This window comes from Netta rufina, assembly GCF_964035555.1.
Source record: "Netta rufina genome assembly, chromosome: 2".
In the NCBI taxonomy this organism is placed as follows: Eukaryota; Metazoa; Chordata; class Aves; order Anseriformes; family Anatidae; genus Netta; species Netta rufina.
Genome location: NC_140124.1, coordinates 1,108,693 through 1,127,084, shown reverse-complemented (window position 1 = coordinate 1,127,084; position 18,392 = coordinate 1,108,693). Strand labels below are relative to the sequence as shown.

The following is an 18,392-nucleotide window of genomic DNA, read 5'->3' as shown; positions in this document are numbered from 1 at the left end:
GCAGCCAAGCTCAAAAGCCAGGCTGGAGCAGCAGGCACCAAGCTCAGCTGAACATCACGGCAGACACAGCAGAGTCCTACTTCGAATTTTCAACTCCAAGCTGTGTCTTTTCAACCATCAAGCTGCTGCTTGCTCTGACTAGCTAAGAGAGGGCCCAGCCTGCCGCTGAATCCAGAGGAGCTGCAAGCAGCGACTTCTTTCTTCCATTTCTAAACGCCCTTCAGACCTTTTCATCACTTTGTTTCCTTGCCATCTCTTCAGCTTACGTCAATCACTTTAAAGACATTCGACTCAGCTTTTTCTTCAGGGTCTGCTGACCCAACAGTTACACTTTTTGCCACTGTTAAGGTCAGAAACCTGGCTGGTAACACTGATGAGAACCAAGGCCTGGGGTCGGGCCCACACAGCTGCAGGGGGAATGGTGAAGGTGTCTTTCCCCCTCAGGGCCTTGCTGCTTCGCTTTATTCACAATTAGATTTTGATAACTTGCCCACTGGCAGGTCCAAGTTGTTTGGGGATTTTTCTCCAGTGCCAAAACTGAGTGGGTCAGCCCCTGTGGAGCTGCCAGCCGGCCCAGCGGGCAGCGGCTCAAACAGCCTCCAGCAACCTCCTCGTACCTGAGGGAAGGATTACTCCACGTCACGCATCACTCGAGTTCCTTGGAAGTGTCCACTTTCAGGGAAGCAGGTGATTAATGGATAGAGACAGAATTTGGGTACAAAACTGATTGTTTTTCTTGCAAAAAGGATTTCAAGCTCAGCACTGGCATTCAGCACACTGACAGCTCCGAAGCCTGAGGTTCACCAATTCGGCTAACACTGACAAAAAACAGTTCTCAGATTTCTTCTACATGTGTGTCTCGGCCCTCTCCAGCTGGGACTACGTCTGCTAGGTGAGGTCAATCTATGTAAAAACCCTCCAGAATTTCAGATCTCCACCATGACACCAGGAGACTCCCCTGCAGGTACACATGGAAGGAACTTCAGGCACAGATGTACAGCCAGTAAGGTCAAGTTCTCCAGGTTGTTCCAAAGGACCCCAAATTGCCAGCTGAGGAGCAAAATTTGTTCCTGACCTATGCATGAAAAAGCGTATCATGAAATTATCTTACTGCTAAGATGCCCTAAAAAATGAAGTTAAGGAAAATACATACATTACAATAGGAACTATTACAATAGGAATTCTGTAGTATTTAACACAGATTCAGCAGGACCAGTATGATGCAATAGGGGATTTTTTTTTTTTTTTTTTTTTATGTATACAATACATGGTTTGTACACATGCGAAATGCAATCGCTGAGTGCCTCAGGGTTCCAGCAGGATTTCTGGAGATCACAGCTTCGTGTCTGTCACATGCACCGCCTGCGCACAGACCCAGGCTGCAACGTACTGATTTGTGAGAGAAACCAAAGTCACACACCAGGCAGCTTAAGCTACCTAAACAGAAAGTCAGGTCAATCTGTGAGTTACCTTCTCCGAGGGCTGAAGCATCCCTGTTACCACAAATACACCCTGGAGTGGCTCAGCACGTAAGTCCTGAACTTGCTCGAGGAATAGTGAGCTCTTCTCTTTCCTCTCCTTGCCCTTGAGATATGCAAAGCTCTGCTGCCTTCAGCCAGCTCACACTGAAGCCAAGGAGCTCTGGTACAACACCGTGGACTTCCCAAGCATCTCTAACAGAACTAGAAATTTTGTTTCTGCCACTGAAGAGCCTGAGGAAAACAGACTATCTTGCTTTTTAGGCAGGATCAGTTCGAGATAATCTCGGTACAGAGGAAAGGATTTTGCCTTCAGATACTCCAAGTCTCCTATCTGCATTCTCACCTTCATAAAGATACCAAGCCCATGAACTACCAGGCTCAGTGAAAGGCAAGATCCACCTCCTCCCGTGCCTGCACGCCGACAGACGGCACCAGATGCTTCCCTCTCAGGGAGCCTGCAGTGCTGCTCCTTGTCCATCAGCTTGCCACCCTCTAACAGGAGGGGGGGGAGTTGATCTATTGACTAACTTTAATCAAATCTGAAAAAGAGATGTGCTGACTAATTAACACAGTACCACACTCCGCATAGTACTCGCTGGAAGGGATCACTGGAGATACAGAGGGTCTGGCTGATTATGATGGGGCTGAAGTAATAAGGCATTATGTGAACCAGGGATGCAAATATATCAGAAATCAGGCTTTATTAGTCCCCTAGTGAATACAACAATGCATTTAATCTTGTTACATTTTCAGCCTCGATAGCACCTTGTAAATAGGAGCGGGTCTAATGATATGCAGTATGATTCCCCCTCCCTTTACACTGTTTTCAATTTGCCATTTTTCCATTTCACAGAATGTTTCTTCATTCCACTAAATGAACAAACTGAATTGCCAATACAGCATACAACAGACAAATCAAGCTACAATATTATTTGAATCTAAAAATTATAGCATATTTTATCACATCCCCATTCTACAATTCCAGAATTAACTTTTTGTCCACAAGTGCTCAATGAACTCGCTGACCCTGACCTCTTGAGAAGGCAGCTTAAGCATCTAGATCACAGGACGACTCTTATCTTCCCCTCCAATGGGCATTGCTCCGCAGCTGTTGACTGAATTGTCTTTTTGTTACTGCCGAGATTCACACAATTGGATTTGATGCCTCACATTTCATGGTCATCTGCAAACCCTGCTAGTTTACTAAGCACTTTTGCTCTCTTTCAGACCATACATTCAACAGAGGGCTTTTCCAAACTGCCCTTACCTCAGGCTTTTATTAAGGCAAAAACTCAATCTATTTTGCACTTTTGGTTACCATGTCTTATTCTTGATCATGATACTCTAAACTTTCCAGCTTCTTCAGCTATACAAGATCTTCTGCAAGACTTTTTTTTTTTTTATCTAATAACCAATCAGGCCATCTTTTAGAATGGCTTTTAAATGGCTTTAGGTCAAGCAGTTGACAACTGACAAAAGCTCTTCTTTACTGCAATCCAGTCTACCAGGTTCATACATTCCAGGTGGTGACATTCTAGTTTAAATCATCATTTCAACGACATGCAAGTATAGCAAAGCCTTCAATTCTAATTCCCACAAACATCTTCACAGCACAAGTGCAACGCTTGATAGTCCCAGTCCCTTTCAACATTAAAATTGTTTTAAGGTAAAACCACAAATGCTCTTAGCAACTCTGCCCCTTAACAGCAGGGCTATTAATTTTGCCAAAAAACAAGTAGTAGTTTTGAATAAATGGCAGAAATACTTTGTACTCTCAGCGGATGTTCCTCCTTTTGTTAGACATGGTCACTTGGCCACCTAATTTCTCCATCCCTCGGTATTAGGAACATCTCCACCCTTGAACACATCTAAACCTCAACAGGACAAGTCCCTCAGCTGTTGGATCCAGCCAGGCTTGCCCTGAGCAGCAGGCTGGGCTTTCAAGCAATTTTCCTGACCAACACAGCTCTGTGATTCTCATCTCTCATCAAGCATAACTGAAGGGCAGAAGGCAGAAACCAAAGCCCTAAGTAGGGGGATAGGAGCATATAAGAATCAGGTCTCCTGCCAAATAAAGCTGCCTAAGGAGCTTTTTGCCTCTGTTTCTCATTCTTGGCCTTTCCCTTAAGTTTTTTACCCGATTAGATGTGTCATGAACTGGAGAATTTGAGGGAATGATTGCTGTTGAAGGAGCAGAGATCACTTGGCATAAAAAAGTCTAAAGAAATACAAACAAGCTCAAAAACATTTGAAAATGATAGTTGGTGGCAGCTCACAAGCTTTTTTTAAAAAAGAAAAAGGAAACAAACACTTCAGAGGCTTGGAGTGAGCACCGAACTCCAAGCACAGAGCCCTCAGCCTCGCCAAGCAACCTGCTCCAGTGCTCGGGGATCATCACAGAAAAGGGTTTTCTTGTGCTGACATGGAATTCCACATTTTAATTTGTGCCCATCCCTGCTTGCCTGTCACTGACTGCAACTGAGAAGAGCCTGGTGCCCTTCTCCTCATTCCCTCCCATCAGGTATTTATATACACTGCTAAGGTATCCGTCCCTTTCAGCCCCCCCCAGTTTCTCCCCACACATCTAATACTGGGACATAAGCTCCAAAATGAAGCTGCACTACAGGCAAAGTGAGATTATCCCCAGTTGGAAGGGACCCACAAGGATCATCGAGCTAACCATTCCAGCAAGCTGCTTCCATTTTACAAGAAACACCAATATAAAAACACCACAGAACAGAACATCCATAAAACCTTGTACAATTTCATCCGGCAATACCTTTTCCTCTTATTTTAATCTACTCTGAGTGGTTACAACTAACCTCGGGGGATTTCTCCTTCCAGTTCTTACCTGGCTGTGGTGGGTGGGGTGGTGGCATCTGGTGGTGCATCATTGGGTACGGCGGGGGCTGCTGATGGGGCAGTAGGCCTGGATGTGCTGGTGCCCCGAGCGGGTTCATTCCAGGCCCACCGGAGTGCTGGTGAGGTTGCTGTGGGTTTTGACTGTGCTGCTGCTCCATTTGCTGACGAGCCCTTAATTCAGCGTATTTCAGCTGTTCCATGTGGAAATTCTGGCGTTCTGTCAGCAACTGCTGTCTCTGCTGCTCTAACTACGTCAAAAATGGGGGAAAAAATGCAAAGAGAAGAACATAGTTAAGAACTACATATTTAAGCCATTTCAATAGGATCGGCATTTGATTAGCAAAAAATTTGCAGCAGTTTTTGGTAACGGGTACAGGCCAGCTTCCAGCCGGAACTGATGAAGTCACCTTGTTTTGTCCTAAAGAATCGCCCAGTAATAAAATTAACACATTACTCGATAATAACTGTACGGGACACTCAGCCTCAATGCAGTTCTAGCAGTAACTGGAAGTTTTTCTCTCAATCTTCTGCGTGTTGGAATGAGGAGAAATAAACCAAAGATATTCCAAGGAAGGACCAAAGATGCAGGCAGAAGCATTGCTCAGTGACTACAGGCAGGACCCTGATCTGTACCTTCATTGTAAGTGTAGGACCTGTGCACCCTGACATCCAAACACCAATGATCTGCATTACAGATGAGCATTATTTAAAGAAAAGCCTCATGTAACTTAGGCCAATTAATGTAAAAAGATTGCTTGCAAACTATATGACTTCATAGTTAAAGTAATGTCCAAATGAAAAGATAAAGAAGCTTCAGAAAATATTTCTCAATATTTCTCAAGCATTTGTGCAGCTAGTTTACAAATTTTGAATGAGTGTTTAAGATTTACTCCATTATTTATCTGAAAAGCAGGTTGCCAAGGAGACTTCCACCTCGTGGAAGTTCTCCAGAAATCCCGAAGCTCCACCAATGCTTTGTGTTAGCAGTTTGACTGCTGACAAAACAGGGATGAAAACGAAATTCCACTACAGAGCACACATTCACCAGCAGAACCAGATGGGGACAGAGCTAATGAATAATACATGCTCCTTGTTGGGGGCTGTTTTGCAGCATGTAGGGACCACAATGTGATTATTCATGCTGCCATGATTCCTTTGTCCTTGACCAATCTGATACATTAGTGGGAGGAACTCGATAAAAAGAAGAGACACATACACCAATGGTGTAATTGTGCATGTATGGAAACAGATTCGGTAGGTGACAGGCGGTTCAGAAGAGAATTACTGCAAATGACCCGAAACAAAGGCTTAAGCAAGAAGAACTGCTACACCATACTTTTTATATTCTTTTACGCTCCTGCTTTGCTCTCTTCATGGCACCCTATCCTGCTACACCTCATCTAAGAGGTCAGAGCAGTCAAAAAATGCTTTTTAAAGCATCACCAAACAGCATCCAGCATCTGAAAACACACCTTGTACTTAAGAAAATTAGTGAAAACTTCCCTTTTACACATTCCCTCCCTTCAGGATGAGAAGATAAAGTTGTACAGAAGAAGAGAAAGGCACATAAATAGAAGTTATGGCACAAAAGCTGGTCTTAAAACTGGTGCAGAGCCCAAAACACCCTGGTTCTGCATTAGGTTCTTGCATGTCACTACCAGTTCCAAAGCAGTTTACAGACTTCTGCTGTACAGATCAGAATTAAGATGGTGGTAAAAATGCATTTTTTGGGGGCAGATTACCAGTAATCTGCGTTCTTCAAACTCCATAAAATCTGCAGGTTAATGTCAGGCAAGAGTGAAGCTTGGTTATCTCAGCGAAGGTGAGCGTGCTTCAGTCTGCTGCACATCCCTACACAGCTCAACTCATTAAATCCACCACGTGCTTTAGGTACACATTCATGAATACTACACTCCTGATGATCTTCAAGTTTGCAGCAACGTATTTTTGCACTGTTGCAAAGTGATTCCCATTAGAAGGGCCTCTTAAAAATGCTTTATATGTACACTTATGCAAGTCGTCATCATACAAATTCCATCTTCAGAAAATAACTCCTCCCTAACAGGAACAGTAAAAGAAAAACATTCACGTGTGATTATAAATTCTGGGTCAACAAGGCTCCTACCAACAGGATCCTTGGGTACACAATCAGAATTAGCACTGAAATTACTTCAGCTTAAACACCAAGTACATTTGTTTTGCCTAAAACCTAACAGTCTTCAGTCTGTAGCACAGAGTTCTTTCAACACTTGGAATCACCTCACCTTTACTGTAATGAAGGCACCTTTACTATAATGCAACAAATAAGGACACATGCATAGTGTGTAACAGCACTAAGGAAATTTTTGCTTTAATTATTCCACCAAATATCCATAGTGACAGGTGAAAAGTCCAAATTTAACTGCTAGAAAGCCAAGGAAAAAAAACTTGTATGCACTTTTTGAAAAGGAAAATGTCATATGCCTCAAAGCGGAAAAAACCCTGTCAGTAATAGAATATATCCCCCAAAGAAAGAAACCTACAGAGAACCTTTTCGGAATAGTTAGGTCCATTTCTTGCACTGCCAATCAGTGTCAGAGGCAGACACCACACTGAAATGGCTGAGGATGCTGAGCAATCTAGAAATTCTTGCTGACATTCTGCTACAACAAAAGACCACAGTTCGTCAAATTCTATCGATGTGATTAATGCCAAAACGAGGATGTAAATTCCATTAAATTCACATGGTAGGGCAAACATGAAAACCCCTAGAACTATGAGTCAATATCTTCAACACACCTGGAGTAATTGCCTATTGACAAAAATGAGCAAGCTAAACAACAGAAAAATGCAAAAATTGACTGCTCTCTGATAAAAATGAGTTTTTGGGTCATGTTTACAGTAGTCAGAGAAAAACTGCTTCTCTGAAAGCCCCACTGATGGAAGAACACTCAGTAATTGATGTGTAATCCAGTCACTGGTAGGCCGAGACAGCATCTCTTTCATATTACATGCTGATTTTTGGGATGCACAAGTCTTCAGTGAGATGTACTAACAGCATTACAACACAAACCCTGCCTGAGATGCCCCATACGTGTTCTCTCGGGGTCACTACTTTCTGAAGCTGGCTAGACCTCAGTCACAATCTGTGCCCTGGCTACTGTCTCATCAGACTGAAGTCAAACGAACAATTTCTCTGCTTTACTCGCCCAGCTCCTCCTCCTCTGTATCCTCCATATCGATCATGCTTCATTGTCAGGTTTGATACTCGAGCTTTGTTCTCCTTTGATACCTTTCTGTTCCCTATGAGCAATCACCCTTTCTCATCTCTTGACATTACACTTTCCTTCCTTCTCTTGCACCTGCTGTTACCTCTCCAGCTCAGGCAAATCCCTCATTTCAAAATGAGAAGCTGTTACTCCTGAGCATGTGTCCTTCTGCCACTGCATCTCACTTTGAGGATTTTTTTTTCCAAGAGCTACTGAGAATGACCTCCAAAAAAACGAGCTACCTGCTTAAAATCACATCTCCCATCTGAACTGGGTCAGGAATAGAAGGCAGACACTGCTGGTTTCCCTTCCCTCTAGGGAAGCAAGGTTTCCATCCATTTCAGTCTCTTTAGAGGGAAAAGCCATTCTGCTGTCAGTTATCATTCACGTCACAAGGCCTACGCACAGGCCCAGGTCTGAGTCCACACTCATGCTTCCATGACAGGAAAAGGGATTGGGAAGCAAATCTGGGATACTGCCAGTTTGCTGCTTATGATAAAAGGGAGATTCTGGACAGAGAAGGAGGGCTCAGACATGACAATATGAGGTAATTATGAATTTTAGCTGGGGTAGAAAGAACTGCCTAAATGTGAAGAACAGCCGAAACTGCTGATGGCATGAAGTCTTTGGAGTGACTGATACACTCCAGAATTTCAGATTAGTGTCCCCACTACTTACTGCCTCTTTCTCTCTGTCCATAATGGTTTCCAGCTCCTCAAAATGGCGAAGTTTTATCTCCAGTTTCTTCATCTGTGTTTCCACCAGAAGGGCAACCAGGGACTTGATCTTTCTTTCTTCCACTGCTGCTAGGTGCTGAGAATAAAACACAGGATTTTGCATTATGTGCATTTCACAAAATACAGCACTTTAAGTAAACAAATTACCAACTACCTCCACACCTGGCTTTAGCCATTCTGTTCCACTTCTGGGCAGAAAGCAGGGTATTAGATTATCAACTTTATGCTCAGAACCAAAAGCCCTTGGAAGATGATTGAGCTTTTACATAAATATACAAATGGTATTGTGGATGCTCAGCACTCGAAAGCAAACCAGCTTTGCCCAAAAGCCTTTTGAATGTGCAACGCAGCATGTTCAGGGGAAATGCAAACAAAGAAGCAAAGGTTGGGTCATACTCAGTCAGCTGCAGGTCATCCAAGCACTCACCAAAACCCATACAGGAGGCTTTTACCTGGAAAAACCTACACAAACACTGAGATGACTTGCACGCCCCTGCCATTACGTTCTTTTTTGCTCAATTAAATTAGAAGCTATGTATCTAGCTAAGTATATTCCCATTACATTCAACACCATACTGCTAAATCATAAGCTTTCTTACTGCAGCAGTTCCACCTCAGGCTAGGGCAGAGACTGCAGAGAAACCTCTAGGAATCTATGAAAAGAAACTGGAAAAAAAACACACCCTCTGGTTTCCTTCAGTAACCAGGTGGCAAAGCTGTATATAAACAGTGTGAAACAGAGCTGCAGAAAAATGCAAACAGGTTCCTCGTGAGGATTTAGCTTTAACACATACACACAGAGATATGTACACGACTTAAGAGATAGATAACATATATAGGATAGGTAGATAGAAGACGACCTGTGAAAGCATTTCACATTTGCCAAGTGTGAAAGGCATGCTAATGATGCCTTCTACCAGCTTTTGCTGCAAGCCCACTGTTCAAACTAAAAATACACTCAAAATAAAACACTTTCCATGGGCACACACTGCTGGGCAGTTTCTGTAGCAGCAGTCCCAGGACGTTTCCTGAGCAGGGTGCTGAGGCAGAGCCAGCCTGACCCATCCGAGGGTTGGGGGACAGGGGGCTGCCTTTTGAGAAGGGCAAGGTGAGGGCAGAAGGGAATAAGGAAGAAAAATGCTTCATCTCAACCAGCTCAACCTGCAAGCAGGGAGTCATATTAAGCAGGCTGTGTCCCAAATCTTTGCTTGGAACTGGAAGAAATACCGAGGAGAAAAGCAGCATTAGAAAACTGGTAATCCTGACCAGAAGCAGAATTTCTCAAATCTCTGACGTTGTTTCCACCACTAATGTTTTCCTGGAAATGAACGCTGTTGAATGACAGCACGCCAACAATAAAGCAAGTCCTTGGGAAGTCCTTTTCAGTAAGGTCCAGTTTTAGGGAACCAGAACAATCCCCCAAGTTCAACTGCTGGCACGCTGGTGTGAAATTCAGGCAGGATCTTCAGTGAAGCGCTGACCAAATTTGATGGTGCACACCTGAAATAAACTAATTGAACTACTGACAAAACTAGAACATACAACATCAATTAATATGGCTTAATAAAACAGGCTGCTCTGTACAAAAGTCAGTGACAAAAGCACCTTTGTTGGTATGCAAAGCCTTTGACAGTCATTTTGCCTTGCCTGATGTGTGTAATTTTAATAATGAAACCAAATTAACAAGATCAGCAAGACACATGATTAGGTAAAAGATGTCTCAAAATACACATTAGAAAGGAAATCCTCACAGAATTTGTTTCTGAAGAGATGTGAAGAAAGCACTCCTTAGCCTGACATTACTCAGGGCTTTCACGTGGACAAAGAACAAGTCGTTGCCAACTCTGAAGCTTACAAAACAGATAAAAGTTAACAGTGATTTAAATTGACTGATGAGATGGATGCAGCAAGGTGCTTAACAAGCAACAGAAAGCAAAAAAAATAATGACATTTTGACATTTTTCTGGGACACTGCCACTCTGAAAGAGCTGAGCATCCCCAAGCCAGCAGAGCCTCTGGCTGAGCACCGCTACAGAACAATTTCTGTTCCCCATGTAAGCACCAAGAGGACAAGAGGATTAGCACCTCCCTGCCTGGGATCATGCCCACTGCCACAAAACCCACTGCTTCCTCTGCTCACAAATTCCTTCTGAGTGAATACTTGGAGAGGAATCGCAGGACTAGCTACAGACCCAGCAAATAAACCTTACAGGTGGGTTCACAGAACCTAACCCACTCCTGATCTTTTTAACCCCTGCTTCAGTTAGGAGAGGGGCTAACCACAGCAAGAGCGTGACAATGGGTACATGCAACTGTAAAACCAGAGCATGAGACAACTGGAAGACAGGTAGTGTCCTTGCAACACACCACAGGGAGCGTGACAACCTCTCATCCACACACAGGAACTGCAACAGGCAGAGAAAATGATTGCTTCTCCCTCCTCTCTTCTATTTTGTGAAAGGAGACCACGTGCTTCACCTCACTTTTGTTTTGAGGCCCGGAGGGCTCCGTCTTTTGCAAATGAAAACAGAAGAAATAGTTTTATGTATTTGCCATCTTTATGGTTTACCAAGGCACACAAGGAGAAGAACTGCTGAATCCTGTCCTGCACACGTTCAAGCAGGAGATGAAGAAGGTTCTACAGCAAGTTTCTAGAGCAGCAGCAAAAAGGAACCAGTTAAAGACAATTTGATTTGCCTGCAAACAGAAAATAGGATATGGCTTCCCACAAATAAGGAGAAATCATTTTAGTAACGGGGTCTGTTCTATTTCTGAATTCCACATTTCTGAATGCCTACACGTGGAACAAGCAGTTGCCAACCAGACTTTTTAATTCAATAGGAAAGCGTTGCAGTGGTACAATAGTGGCTGAAGCGCACCAGACTAGAAATAAAGCTGAACAGCAAGTTAACCACCCACGGAAAAAACTTACAGATAATTATAGGGGGGTTTGCATCACTGGCAGTTTTGAGATCAGTGGCTTCTAGAAAAGATGCATTAGATCACAGCTATCTCAAAACAGGAATTCAGAAGCCATATGGTCTTTGCCATGCAGCCCCCAAGGTGAGTGAAGGAGGAGGCAGGAGGTGCTCCAGGCACACAGCAGCAGTTCCCCTGCGGGCTGTGGAGAGGCCCCTGGTGGAGCAGGCTGTCCCCCTGCACCCATGGGTCCCACATGGAGCAGATCTCCACACTGCAGCCCATGGAGGAGCTCCCAGTGGAGCAGGAGGGCTGGGGGGAGCAATAGTAGTCATGCCAAGTCTGTTTTGCTCACCAATTAGCATTGTGGGCAATCTCCTTGTCCTTATTTCGACCCATGAGCATTTTTTCTTCTCTTTTCCTTCTGAGGAGGGGGAGTGAGAATGCAGCACGGTGGTGCTGAGCTACCTACTGGTGTGAAACCACCAGGCTTATGTGCAGAAAGAAAAAAACCTGCTTACATTGATTTAAGAATCCAAGAAGAAAATGAGAAAAAGGGTCTTAAATAATTCTAATAGTGTTTGTACCAAAGCCATAACCTGTAAAAATGCATTTAAAATTGTTGCTCCATTCTCCGTGTAGGAATACAGAGCCTCTCCCCCAGATGAGCACACTCGCTGGATGCCATTCCTCAAACAGAACTCACTGGTACAGCTACTTACCACAAAAGAAAAACAACTTCAGATGCCTGCCTTTGACCCTTGTTTCTCCTTAGAAGATAACTGCAATATTCCTCCGGTATAAAATCACAAGGAAAATAACTAACAGCTCTTCACATGACCAGGTCTTTAGCTTAATATGAAAAACCGAATTACTTTCTCAGGCAAGATACAGCTCACTGAAAGCCTTAATATTGTCTGGGTTTTTTAATGCAAGTGGAAAGAGAAATCCCTATTGAACCTGAATTCCACTCTAAGTGTGAACATCCTAATTATACTATTTCCTGTAATATAAAGCTAAAATTCTTCTAGAATATTATTATTATCATAATGAAAATTGTCATTAGCAAAGTCCCTTCTCCCTCTAGCACTCATTAGCACCAAAGGAAGGAAAGTAGAATATAATTTATTATTTGGAGAAAGAAGACTTCCATAAAATAGAGATTAAATTCCACACTTTAAAACAAAACATGGCTGAAAATCATAGAATCACAGAATCATTTAGGTTGGAAAAGACTACAAGGGGAATGTTAATTCATGCAGCTTTTGATTTTAGAAACTAATTTGAAAGGTAGCCAACTAAAAATATCCTCAATCTCACAGATTCATAAAGGAGGAATTGTATTGTTTCAACAACATCTATCATCATACTTCCTCAATATACAGGATGCATCTGGGAAAAATAGGTCTAAAGTTCAAGGGGCAAAAAAAAAAAAAAAGAGACTGGAAAGTCAGTACAACACATACAACACCTCATTATGTCCACCATTATGTTCTGGAAATCCATCAGGAATAAATACCATCCATGCTTTGCTTTTGGTATCCATAAAGTAGATGGAATGCTGTGGAATATGGCACTGAATCACAAAGCAGTAAGAAACCCAAACTAAAATGTGAATCCCCAAAAATATGAAAAGAGAAAACCGATTTAGGAAAAGATATTCTGAAAGAAGTAAAGGCAGTCTGGTTCCTGCTAAAAGAAAAGGAACAAAGGACAGCATGCAATTAGTAATTACAGGGTAACGAAAAGCTACTAGACAGAACACTGATTCAAACCACAGCTCATTAAGAGGCTACAGACCAACAGAAGTTTAAAAGCATGTTTTTGTCTATCATTAACAGACACACAGCACCTCTTAACACAAATATCATCAAGTTGTCTATAAAACAAATTATAACACTGGAATTGAGCATCACATTGTTTTTACAGACAAAGGATCCAAGTACAGAGGGCTTGTGTGAAGGCCACAGAACAGACTGGCACAGAAGAAAGGCAACGTAAGGGTGCTGCCATCCAGATCTATGCCTTCAACATTACAACCAGACCTACTGAGCAGAGAAAAGTCTTTACAAAAGATGACAAAAGTTTTGGGGCTCTTTCTTATGGAAGTTCATTGACTTCATAAACATACAAATAGCAGCCTAAATTAAACTATACACAATTTCACTTCGTAGTTCAAGCAGAATAAATTCAAGATGACATGTGGTCTTTCAAGGTATTAGAGACCAGAACATGAAATTCCACAGATCTGGAACAAAGGACCATTTTAAAAACAGCTGTAACGTGAGCTGGAAATCAAGCCAATGCATATTTGCATAAAACAAACCTTTGCTTTGGTGGCAGCTGAGGCAAGAGCAGCAGCTGCAGCTGTAGCTACGTTTCCTTCCGAGATTTCATGTTCCACTTTCTTCTTCCCAGCCTCATTTTCTTTGTCTTTGCTTGCATCAACGTTCTCCTTGTTCTCTTCTGTCTCCTTTTCTTCTGAAACAGATTGCCCACCACCTTTGTTACGTGCATTCTCCCTTTGTTAACAATATCACTCAGGACGGGAATTGCACTTCACGCACTGCTATTGGCCAAACAGATCCATTCATCCACACAGCCACATTCCTCTGTAACACTACTGCTACTCGCCCAAATGCTGACGTGGGAACAATTTTAGAGGATCTGATCCAACAAATACGGCTAGTTTAAACGTTTTTAGTTTTCATCCTGTCAATTCATCTTCTGCCATCAGCTTTCTTTCATTAGGACGCGTGTAGCTGCATTTCCAAATCAACTCCATTATTACCTCTGCTTTTGTATGTGAATCCAAGCATGGCTTGTTCTACCTGGTGCTAAAATACTGATTGCAAGTTCCAGTGAAGATCAATGTATCCACCAGGTACAAGGGGAACGTGTTAAAAATAAATAACAAGAGTAACAACTTAGGTAGGGAAAAAACGGACTTGCTAACCTGTCAAAACAAAGGCTTCACATCACTTCACAGGGAAATTGAGCTAGCACATTACCTTATAAGCATAGAAGTGAGCAGTCCCATTTCTTTGCATCAAAAATGATCAAATGGTGTGTAATACAGGCAGAAAAAAAGAATTTGTGACCTATACTCACTTTGCCATTGCAATTTCTTCACCCACTCATAACACACAATGAAAGCTCAGCTCAGCTGAGGTCTAAAATGAGTTCAAGAAAGAATTTAGTGCCTGAGCTTTGCAGTGAAATTAAACTAGAGTATTTACTACTGAACCATGAAGCAGCCTGATGTGCAAGACAAAATATTTCTGCCACAGTTGAGTTTATAGTCTATTCCAACAATTTTAGAGGAAGGCTATTAAAGCTAACGCAGCTTGAGGAACAGCTGGGAATCATTACCTGTCTTGGTGTCTGCAGTCACTTCGCTATCTTGTTCTTTTTCTGAGTTTCTCTCGTTTTCTCCTTCTTGTGCTTTATCACCTTCCTCAATTTCACTTTCCACTTTGTTTTCAACCTAAATGGGATGAAGGATTGTTTGGAGAATGAGAGCTACACAAGACATTCAATGTTAACATGGTTTATAGCTTTCAAATTAATTCACTATCATAAAGGAAGAGATTAAGTTTTAAAGACTGGCTTCTACTTCAGCCCATTTTGACAACCATGCCCACAATCTGAACAGACAAAGCAACTGCCATACTGGACGGAAATCTACCAGATTCAGTAACCCAGGTAAAATGCTTCATCTGAAGGTACGTGAAACCCTGAAGTAAGATGACAGGTAAGAACATCTTCCACTCCCCGTGCTGTCACCATTTATTCTGGTAGTTTGTGCACCATTCTCCTCTTTTCCATCTAACAACTCATGCAGTTTTCAGCAATACCGCATCACCTCCAAATGCTCACGGTCACAACAGCATCTTGTGGCAGTAAACACTACAACGGAATTACATATTGCAGGAGGGTGCTTCTGTCCAGGAACTGGTGGGAAAGAGCAATGGTTGAAAAGTAGAAGTAAAATAGAAATATTTGTTAAAAATCTAGGTGCCTTAAGATAGTATTCATAAAACCAGCAGCAGCTTCATGCATAGGACTGGAAATATCATTTTCCGCTTATGAATAATCCAAACTGACCCAAATGTTTCTCGTTTATTCTGATTTAAAGAACAAAGCATCTTTTCAAGCTCTAACCAAGAAGTCTTCTATACGTGCATCTACCTAAATGTACCTGACTATTTATCAGCAATACAGCGTAAGAACTATCTGAGAGCAAGTGAGAAGTAACATCAAGTGTACAGACAGCAATGCTTACGTCACTTTATCTCATTCCTCTGATGAAGCACGCAACACAGGAATACCATCTGTTGTTGCAGGTAAGTGCCTACCACTATTCATTTAGCAGAGTGATGTTCGAATTCCAGCATATTAGTTTTAATTGCAGTTTAATGCCACTGGCTGTGATTGTTCCAGACCTAATGTTGACCGTCTGAAAAGAGGTACTGCGTTTGTAGACACGATGTTATAAAACTGCCCCCTCAAACACTTGCATTCTTGTAAGCATTATCAACAGGCTGAAGGAATTAATTTCTAATCTGATCTTTATTGGCAGGCTGTCTCGCACCTGACATCAAAAGCACATACTACTCACACCTATAACCAAAATTTAACACTGACTTCTTGTGCAGAGGAGTTTTACTGACCAGCTCAGCTATGGACACCTTCATTTAGTCAGATCTCATTTGCCCACATCCGTGGAACTGAGAACGGTTCCAGAAACAGCCAACAAAGCCACAAGTGATGGCACAGACTGAACAGACCTAACTCACATTGCCACTGGAGACTTGTGACAATAGCTAATAATCATTCAGGTCGTCTGTTCAGCTCCACACAAGCTACTCAAAAATGGTTGCCAAATACTGCTAGGAATCCAAACAACTCACCATTTTCCAGGAAAGCCCTGATCTCTCTAATCCTGACGGAGCTGAAAGCTGTATTCAACTTCGGAAAGGCAATTTGCCACAAGACAAACTTTTCTAGGGCAAGACTTCAAAGTGATACTTGCTTTAGACTACTACAAGTCATGAACCAGAACAAACCAATGTCCTTCTGCAGCTTAAGTCTCTACAATTAGTTTGATATTGCCTGCTTTGCATTTCCTCCCAGTCCCAACTTTTTCTCAGGACTAGGAAAAAACACACCAGCCATTTGTCCAGCACAAGCAACATCTCTGTGACTTAATCACTCATTAGAAAACAAAGTACTAGGAAGACTGGGAACTGTTAGGGAACGCTGTTCATTCACTAAGGACTGACCAGCACACTACCACCTACCTTTTTTTTTTAGCAGACACTTTGGAATTTAGTAATTTAGGTCTATAAGTATCAGAAGTATCTTTTCAGCATGCTGAACTAAGCTTACCTTCTCAGACTGCTGCCCATCTGTTTCTGTTTCCATTTTTTCTTCTTCAGCTCCATCTGAGAATATAAATAAAGTACTTAGAATTGTCACAACATCCACTTATTATACTTATTTCAGAGTTAACTACAATTTTCAGTTCTCTACTGACAGTAGCTTATGAAGAAAGCCACACAGCACTGAACTCCTGGAAAACCCAATTCTATTACACTAATCTTACTTTAAAAATCAAGTTTACTTGCACATTTAAATTTAACAGGCTTTTATTTACAGTCCAACAAGAAGGACAAAGCATTAAGTTATCTGTGCTCTACTCAAACACCCAATTTACCCACACAGGGAGAAAACCCCAAATCTATCTATCTTAGTTACATAAAGAAGAGTATAATGTACAGCTCTGCAGTATTCAAGTCATATAGTAATTCCCATTGGTAAGTCGAAGTATTATAAAATGTTTTTCCCAATACAGCCAATTTGATTCTGTAGATGGTTGTCAGCTGCATGATTAACCTCAATTACAGTGCTGCCAGACTTGTAATTCCTCCTTAGCACAAGATCCCCTGAGCTGCTTTTGATGAAAGGTCCACCCAGCAGCACTGTCGCGCGTTGCAGGTCAACTGAAGATCTAAATTGCATCTTGCAGGTGGTAAAAATACCGGAGCTCTGTGTTGAAATTTGCCAAAGCAGACTTTAAAATAATTATTCAACACCAAAGTAATACTGAGCCCTAGCCAATTTGTTAAAGTTGACACTGTTGTCAAGCACTAAGCACCTCTTGCTGTTTTTCACCCCAAAAAGCACTGGAGGCAAGCAATTCTTCTCCTTGGTGGTTCTGGCATGAAACCCAGCCCCGTGCCCCGTTTTGCATCCTTGGTACCTGCTGCTCCCTGCACAAACACCATTACCACCAGGTTCTCAGGTACAGCCCGACCCTGCGCTTACCTCAAAGCATATTTCCCCCCAGAGCACTCTGAGAAGTATTCAAGCCCTCAGAAACACATTTAGAAGAATTAAGATGTTTTTGAGTTCCTACATCGTATGAGTTACCAAAAGGGGAGCAGCACAGAGCACACGAGGCCAAATATCTTGTTACTGCCTGCTAGCACTTGATGCCAGGCACGGCGTGTGGTTACAGACAATCGAATCGATTTTCCAGGTATTTCACATGCGATGTAGAACTAGAGGTCCCAGTGAATCAGAACTGAACAATGATGCTTGAGTCAAAGAAACTGGTCCAAAAGGTGCCCTGCGATAGATGTTCTTGGACAATCCTCTCACTCAGGCCTTAATCATTCACTCTCTTGCTTCCTCCTCAGCTGAAATGAGAGCAATACTTGAGGCTTTGTATTGAAGAAAGATCAATGAAGGGATCCAAGTTAAACCCAAATGCTTTATTTGCTTTCTGAGAACAAAACATTAGTACAACTCCTTAAAAACCCAACTGCAGCTTCCCAGCTAGGCACTCAACAAGCCACGCATCGCATCTGAGCATAAGAGCCGGTTGTTGGTTTGGTACAGAGCAAGAAAATAACACTCCCAGATTTGTAAAGAGCATGATTTCCAAGATATTCTGAAAAAGCAGAGCTAGTGTGTGCCTTCAGTGCTAACACCAAAGAACACAACGGCGTTGTCGCAAAAAGCTAGAAGCACATAACACGAACCATTTGGACACTTGGCAGGTTTCTCACCGCTTTGGATGTGTGGGTCTGGACACCACCCACTGCCTTTTATGCATTTTTCATATTTTGAACCCAAAA

General features: G+C 42.3%; 1 protein-coding gene across 2 annotated transcripts in view; it reads right to left on the bottom strand.

The window, feature by feature from the left end:
• The window catches only part of SMARCC1 (SWI/SNF related BAF chromatin remodeling complex subunit C1), a gene marked incomplete at its 5' end in the record, with an annotated part of 82,047 nt that overhangs the window by 9,930 nt on the left and 53,725 nt on the right, over positions 1-18,392 (bottom strand). Inside the window, 5 exons of one of the 2 annotated variants that reach the window (XM_084282207.1) lie at positions 4,333-4,591; positions 8,270-8,404; positions 13,574-13,728; positions 14,620-14,734; positions 16,639-16,694. In XM_084282207.1, coding sequence (XP_084138333.1) covers positions 4,333-4,591; positions 8,270-8,404; positions 13,574-13,728; positions 14,620-14,734; positions 16,639-16,694 — 720 coding nt within the window. The remainder of the gene's footprint in view (positions 1-4,332; positions 4,592-8,269; positions 8,405-13,573; positions 13,729-14,619; positions 14,735-16,638; positions 16,695-18,392) is intronic. The other variant, XM_084282208.1, reaches the window with a different exon arrangement.